Source organism: Etheostoma spectabile, unplaced genomic scaffold, assembly GCF_008692095.1.
Source record: "Etheostoma spectabile isolate EspeVRDwgs_2016 unplaced genomic scaffold, UIUC_Espe_1.0 scaffold270, whole genome shotgun sequence".
Classification (NCBI taxonomy): Eukaryota; Metazoa; Chordata; class Actinopteri; order Perciformes; family Percidae; genus Etheostoma; species Etheostoma spectabile.
In genome coordinates this window covers 644,878-652,976 of record NW_022605574.1, presented here as the reverse complement: position 1 = coordinate 652,976, position 8,099 = coordinate 644,878, and the positions used below count along the sequence as shown (strand labels likewise).

General features: G+C 39.1%; 2 protein-coding genes across 3 annotated transcripts in view; one reads left to right on the top strand and one right to left on the bottom strand.

Moving 5' to 3' along the window:
• LOC116685789 (peroxisomal membrane protein PEX16) overlaps window positions 1-327 on the bottom strand; it is a 14,340-nt gene extending 14,013 nt beyond the window's left edge. Inside the window, exon 1 of the mRNA XM_032510728.1 lies at window positions 29-327. Within this exon, the coding sequence (XP_032366619.1) occupies window positions 29-161 (133 nt within the window). The 5' untranslated portion in view covers window positions 162-327. The remainder of the gene's footprint in view (window positions 1-28) is intronic.
• A 17-nt stretch (window positions 328-344) lies between these two features.
• The window catches only part of LOC116685773 (cysteine--tRNA ligase, cytoplasmic), a 30,971-nt gene continuing 23,216 nt past the window's right edge, over window positions 345-8,099 (top strand). The window contains exons 1-3 of one of the 2 annotated variants that reach the window (XM_032510701.1): window positions 353-476; window positions 3,235-3,465; window positions 8,001-8,092. In XM_032510701.1, the coding sequence (XP_032366592.1) occupies window positions 455-476; window positions 3,235-3,465; window positions 8,001-8,092 (345 nt within the window). In that variant the 5' untranslated portion in view covers window positions 353-454. Of the gene's footprint in view, window positions 477-3,234; window positions 3,466-8,000; window positions 8,093-8,099 lie in introns of both variants that reach the window. The other variant, XM_032510702.1, reaches the window with a different exon arrangement.

Genomic DNA, 8,099 nt, shown 5'->3' with positions numbered 1-8,099 from the left:
CTGGTCCCCTTAGGTTAAGGTCACTGACCTGCGATCAGGTAGGAGAGGGTCCGCACCGTGCTCTCCAGCTGGGCTGTGGCGCCCGGGTTCCTCTTCACGTACTCGGTGTATCGCTCATAAACACGAGCCAGTTTATCGACGTACTCTTTAATGTTTGACATTTCCGCTTTGACTCACTGCACACTGACGGATGCAATCCTCATCTAGCCGCTGTGCTCACTATAAACCTTCTATTTGGACGCGTTGGATAGCTTGGAGTAGTTACATCCACCTTCTTGCAAGCCAAAACAAAACTAACTTCCGCACCGGATGAACCGTCACTCATTAATGTCCCCTGCCCGCTCTCATGTACGAACACATTGGTTCCGGTTCCTACCGTTAGCATTTAGCGCCCGGGTTCTTCTTCCGGACACGTTATTGTTGCATCAGCATCCAGCCATCCAGCACTGTGGCCATGTCGACCCCAGGAGAGCCAGGTACTGTAGACAATGTCTATTTTTCACCTTAAAGACACGCAAGTTGAAAATCAGTAAAGAAGGTTATGATGACGAAGTGTCAAAGCTAATAAGCTAACGCTAGCGTTGTTAGCTTTCTGACGCTGTGGTGCAAAGCCTCCGGTAAAGGTAACATGGGGAGTGAGTGATGAACCAAACCCCCTTTAAAAAACGGTCTATTTAAACTCCCAGTTAATGAAGCTGAATGTAACGGTAAGGACGCGCAGGTCAGTGAATAAGATTCACAGATCTTCTAGATTTAAAGGCGAGACTTTTCGCTTCAGGACACTTATTCCATAGAGCAGTGTTTTTATTTAGAAAACTAAAATGTCAGGTGTTAAAATTGGTTCCGAATTTTGAACAGAGTTTGGTTGGGCGTGTTATGGAAATGGAATCTGTACTAGGCGACTGTGATTAACTCAAACTGTTGCGGTAAAGGGATATAAATATGAGAATAAATGGGCATAGCATGCTGGTAATAACACTGTAATGTCTTTACTAAAATAAAGACACTATATTTATAAATATATTTATTTTATATTAGTTACTCTGCCTGAGCTGTTGCAGCTCAGCTTGTCATTTTTAACACGTAATATATATATATATATATATATATATAATGGTCTTTACATCTTGGCAGATGGTGCTATACAGCCTGGTTGACTGCAGATACTATTTAAAATGTTAATAATAATATTATGTTAAAATTAGACATATATATATATATATATATATATATACATACTGTCGTCCACACTCTCCCGGCACTCACAGGATCTGTTTATATTATATCTAATGTCAATCTTTTCCTAGGTCTTTACATTTTTATTAGAATTAAATTTATATTATTTATTGATTCATGTCGCTTTGTAACTTTTGTGTTTATCTTTGCCATGCAAATATATTTATATTATTATAAATCCATCCTAAAATTGTGTTGATGTTCATCTTTTTCAACTTTTGGCCCGTACTGTGTGTGTGTGTGTGTATGTGTATGTATGTATATATGTATATATGTATAAATGTGTGTGTGTGTGTGTGTGTGTGTATATATATATATATATATATATATATATATATATATATATATATATATATATGAATGTTCTTACCTATCAGTTGCATCACCTATTGTAGTTTGATCAGTTACATTTCTGTTCAGCAGTTTCCTTTTTATTTCCCTCTATATCTCTAAATAACTTGCATTTAAGGTTCAAGTATAAAATGTCCTAATATCCTGATGAGATCACTTATGGTTAGTATTATGTTATGATGTATTTTTAGGGAAGTAATTAAGGACGACATGCTTAAGGATTATAAAATATTAAATAATCTATCGGCATGTCTCCACCTTTTTAAAGCCAGTTTGCTTCATAAGCTGCCCGAGAACCACATTGAAGTTTATGTTTTGGATACATTTTTAATCAAGATCATCCAGATGAAGTTGTGGTGTCTAATTTCTCCATCTAGGTCTACTTTTTCATCAAGCTCTCACTTTGTGGTTAAACCCTCATTTGTGTCTATACTTGTTTTTCTTCTTCTCCTTTTTTTACTTTGTTTCATTTTCAATCTTATTTTAGTATTGGTCATGCGGGCGGAGAAAATCAATTCAACTTTCAATTTGACTTTATAGGTTTCACACTCTTGTTTTGGAAACTTCCTCCAGTCCGTTTCACTTTCACTCTTCGTTTCATTTTTTGGGAATTGTGTTTTGTACAGACAGAAAAGACTTTGTTTACCATGGTTAAAGAATGGTTATCGCAGGGAGCAGAACTCATTTACTGATCAAGATTGATTAGTATTTTGGAACTTTTATATAATAGTTTACTTATTTAGCATTATTTTAGTTTTTCAGATCACACTTTGCCCTTTAGTGTCACATTGTCTCTGTTCCATGTCCTGTTTCCGAGCCCTACAGTGACTGCTGTACCCCCAGCACCATGACCAGAGACACAGCTGTTGTCAGACACATGTTGCAACATCTGTACTGTAATAAAACAACACTACTTCTCCTTTGACTCAGTCTTACGCAGTATTCCATCTGTCCACGACATTCAAAACACCATTTGTAGATGTACTTTTAAGTTATCACACAATACTGAGAGGAGAGAAATCTAAAAGATTAGACCCGGTCAAAGACTGGAATATGTGCCTCTCTGTTCTTCTGGGACACGGGGGGTTTGTGTCATATAATCTGCGTGATTTCAGTGCAGTTTGAACTATTTTCTTACATAATTTGAGTTGGAAGTGTGCTGACCTGCTGCTGAACATGAGGTCTCGGCTGTGGTAAACTCGTGGTGCTGTTGGTAGTGTAACACTAGTGAATGTTTGCGTTAACTATTAACTAGTCGTGATTACAAACTAGTACTTTCGGGGTGTGGGTAGAGTAAGAGCACGGAGACAGCTTCGACTGTAACTTGGTCCATTCCAGTGTAGAACAGCTCAAGACTCATAACAAACACGCTTCAGCATCTCATCATATCCCTCCGCCCACCTGTTAACTGAATTACAGGCAGGGTAGGCCTACAACATGTTAGGTAGTCCCTTGATAAATCAAGGAATAGAATACACTGTGATGCTACAACTGATGGAAATATTACTCATTTCAGTAACTCTACCTACAGTCATCTGTAAACTAAATATTCACAAAATAAATCTCATCTTACATTGGTGTTGTCCTCAGGCTGTTGCAGCCTAGTCTGTAATCCTTCTGCGAATATTTGCCCTCTTGTTTCTGCAGCCTTTGAGTATGGCTTCTTGCTACAGATAAATGAGGAGGCCGCGCTGGCAGCGGCCCTGAATGACTACCTAACGCCCCGCAGCTACCTGGCCGGGTTCAGCCCCTCCCAGGCCGACCAGAAAGCCTTTAAGCTCCTCCACAGGCCCCCAGACCCGCAGCATGTCCACGCTCTGCGCTGGTACAGACACATAGCAGCCCTGCAGCCGGACCTCCTCCACCCTGACAGCAGCAGTGAGTAGACAGACAGACAGACAGACAGACAGACAGACAGCTGTAGGCATGCTGGGACAGGCTGGGACTAGGGATGCACAACACATCGCTTTTTATTGTCATCGCTCGAGGCTGCATCATTTTGCAAAAGACCCTCAGAGATTTTTTTTGTGTTGGTTGAAAGAAACTGTTAACTGTCATTCTTTTTTCAGTGGTGCCTTATATATTCAATTCAATGTTCAATAAAAAAGAAGGAAACTATTTCATTTGTTTTAATTTCAACAACCACTTTAATGTTCAGTATGTTAGAAGAATACCAAAAGCAGCAGAACGGAGTTCACTTAAATATATGGTCATGGTCAAGGTCAAAGTGTATTTCTTTAGCACATTTACAAACTGCGCCAAAGTGCTGTTCAAATATATATATAGATAACATAAAACAAAAGCATAATAAATAACCGGAAAAACACATCTAAAACAGAATAAGCCAATAACAAAAAGACAGTTAACAACAGTTAAATACTTTGCTCAAATCAATAACAATAAAATGTCACAGCTCAGCTTGTGTTAAAAGCCAGTGCAAAAAGATTTAAAACTCTCAATAGAGGAAGCTTCTCTAATGTTGATATGTTATGATATGTTTATGTATCACAAGTAATATCATTAACCCAATATTCAACAAGATGATTGTATAGCGCATATTTTCCTCATATCATGCAGCCGTAGCTTACACCCGGTCCTGATCTCGATGCACCGGTCTGGACGTTGAGGACATGTTGATGTCTGAGGTCCCGAGGCAGGAATCATCCTCGTTGATTGAACTCCACCTACACTACTGCGTTTTATTTTCATTTTTACGCAGCACTTTGAGACAAAAACAATCGCCGTCCACACGAGAGTTTCAGCTCCAGTAGCAGAACTAATCTCCGTCCATATTAACACGTCTGACAACACGTATCACATGACCGTTCACACACACACACACTGGGCATGTGCATGCCGGTGGAAGCTGATTGTCTGACGTTACTCTGCATTAAATATCACGAATGTATAAGTTAAAAATACAGAAAATACTTTGGAGGAAGAACAACAGAGAAAAGTAAGGGCAGGGATTTAATATCTTGGACAACAAGGCAGAATTGTAACTTAGATAGATAGATACTATAGATAGATAGATACTATAGATAGATAGATAGATATTTATTGATCCAATAATATGGGTAATTACAGTTACACAGCACAAAATATAAAGTCTTATATAAACTAGGATACAATATACATACATGAAATAATAACAATAATAGGAATAAAATACAAGGAGAAATATTTGAACATATGCAAGTTGAGAATACAAAAATGTGCAACTTCTTAAATAGTATGACAAAATGTAAAAAGACCAGTTGTGCAGGTTGCACTTAGTGCAGTTCATATCATTAGCCCACCTAAGCCTACCTGACCGATTACACTGGCCGACGCGCGTTGTCGTTTCCAAATGTCTCCGTTTGCGCCCGTCCAGACTACAAAGCAGCCCCTGACACCCAAACGGGGGCAGCAGTGTTTCCAAACGTCTCCGTTTTAGTGGCTCGGAAACACCGGAGTAGTGTGGACGTAAGGCAGTGATCATCAACTGGCGGCCCGCGGGCCGAATGCGGCCCACCAAGCCGTTCGATCCGGCCCGCGACTGGATTCCAAAATTGTGAGGATCAAAGAGAAAATATGTAGGCCTACTCTACACTATTAAAGCAACTAAAAGCAGCAGCAACTGAGTCTCTTCTCAGTAATCACATTATGACTCTATTAGGCTACACCCCAAAATCAAACTACCTCTCTTGATCAGTTAAAGTTCGAGTAGTAATGCCACTTGCGTGGGAGTAGGCAGATTTCAGTGCGGCGATTTTTCTCTGACGCGCCTCTGACTGCTCAGGATATGAAATCTTAAAATTTGAATGTTAGTGTGGTGGTGACGGCGCAGATTGATTTCTTTTGCAACAGCAACCGTTTCGTTGCAAATTACATACTGGTGAGGCATTCCGGAAGGTTGGCATGATAAATGCGTACGTTTCAGTCCAGTCATCATTGAAGGACCTGTTTTCAATATCAACTTTGCGTTTCATAGCCTTTGAGAGTGCCATTTTACCTCTGTTTGAGGACCATTCCTGTCAATTCCTCGGTGTTTGTTTTTAAGTGCTCTATAAGTAAAATTGACTTAATTGAGTTGAGGCAAAAATAATCACCCCTGGGGGTGTCTGTGGTGTAGGTGATAGGATCCTGACTCATAAAGTGCCTTCAGTTTTGTAATGAAATGAAAAAGTATTACCAATAAACATCAATCATAATGTTATACCAAAATTTGATTTTTTATTTAATTTTTATTTAAGGGTCCGGCCCCCAAGGAGACTGTCTGGTAAAATTCTGGCCCTTTGATAAATATAGTTGATGACCCCTGACGTAAGGCGTAAACGTGGCAACAGATATTAGTTTTTTTAACCAAAGCGTAGTAGTGTAGATGGAGCCACGCCTCTGCAAACACTGACATGCATGAACCCAGAGTTATTTATCATTTGAATAAATCCAGTTTCAGCTTTCACTCCTCTCCAGTCAGTCAGAGCAGCACACGGTGTACGGGGCCTGGAGCTGGGCGTAGGGAGAGTCTCTGTTATCACTGTTAAAACAAAGCGTCAGCAGTTCTGCCCTCAGGCACCTACCCAAAGAATACCTGATGTTAAAACAGCTTTGCAAACACAGACGTGTGACATCTGCAGGAAATTAGATATCTTTTATCCCAGGCCTGCATCGCATGTGTTAAAAACAACACACTGGATATCATGTGCTCTCCTCGCTGGATGGTTGGACATGCCCGGTGTGGCTTTGACTGCTCATTTGTTACATGGCTGGCTGCATTTCTTTTGAGAAAAGGTTTCCTTTTGTGGCATCTGACTATAGGACTGAACAAATGAGGAGATTCTACTCTGTTTTGTGTGCACTAGCCCGACTAACCTCAAGACTAACCTCAAGACAATTCCTCACACTTTGAGGCAATTATTGCAAATGAGTAATGATGTACTGGATATTGGCGCTGAGGCAACACACATAATGATAATGATCAATGGGGCACTATCCCAAGTTAAATAAGTAGACCTAAAGATTGTTCAGTGATGTGTTTACTTTGGAGAAGAAGACACTTTAATCACTACAGTAATGTGTAAAATCGTAGAGGAAATCTGTAACGCCTTACTGTTTTTGCATGATTTCCTTCAACCTTTTACATTCAGAGTGATTCATACTTCAGTTGCAGGTAAAAACAACAACAATAACTGCAATGCATTTTGATGTTCAGAGACATACGCCTGCTTAACCCTTGTGTTGTCCTCCGGTCCAATTTGACCCGTTTTTTTTTTATTTTGAATATCAGGGACTTGGCTTTCTTTCAACCAAATTACCTAAAAATAACATGTATGCCATACAATGTTCCTCAAGTAAAATTACTGATTACTTTCACCGAATTTTAGTTGTTTTATTGAATTTAATGGCATTTTAAAAAAGTGACCAAAACCTCGGAAGTAATGTCAAAAAAAGAGAGAGAAACGCTGAAAAAGCAAACGAGAAATTGTTTTTGTATAATTAGTAAAAATGTACAATAATTTGTAATAAAACAGTGTAGTATAATCATTTGTAAAAAATTAGGCTATACCAAGAATAAATGTAGGAAAAAAAAAGCAAAAACTTTGGAAAAAGCGCCAAAAAAGGATGGTTGATGGGAAGACAACACAAGGGTTAAAACATGGTTTTTAATGCAGCTCGATGCAGTCTGTGCTCCGCTCATTTGGCTTGAATTAGATTTTTTCTTTTTTAGGAAAATGCGTTGAAGGAATATAAAAACTTGTGGGTGAATTCTCCTGAATTCTCTTTTTTTCCACAGTTAGTCTTTGAATTCATGAATCAAATAGCAGAAACTGATCTGCAGCAGTCTCAGGTGATTGCTTTTTTTTCTATTTTTGTCCAAGTAAAAATTCACTGGTTCCAGGATTCTTTATTTTCTTTGACAGTACATTTAATATTTTTGAGTTTTGTACCGTTAGTCTGATAAAACAAACAATTTGAACTTGCGTTCTTGGGAATTGCATTGGCCATTTATCACCATTTTCATATATTTTACGGACCAAAAGATGAATTGTTGATAAAACATAATCAATAGTGGCAGTCATAACTCACAGTAATGGTGTGTTACAGATACAAGGGGGCAAGAAGTTCAGACCTTCCTCCGTGTTCCTCTCGTTCTGTGGTTCTCCAACTAATCTATTAAATATGTAACATTTAAAGCAGCATGTGTAGATTTCTGTGTTAATATACCAAACTTCAAATCAAAGTTACGGTTTTGTCTTGTGAAATATTAGACGATCTAAATTACAATTGGTACAGTTACAATCCTACGCAACACAGCGGCTTTAAATGCTGGCGTACAGCGTGAAGGATGGCAGAAAACATGTAAAGCTGGCAGTTAGAGGTAGGAAAAGTGTCCCTTTAGATAACCTTTCTTCTTTCTTTCTTGATTCCAGTGAAAGGAAAGCGGGTGCAGCCCCCTTGGTCTCCACCTGCAGGAACAGAGGTTCCCCGACTTCGACTCTACAACAGCCTGACGAGAGCAAAGGTAGGAT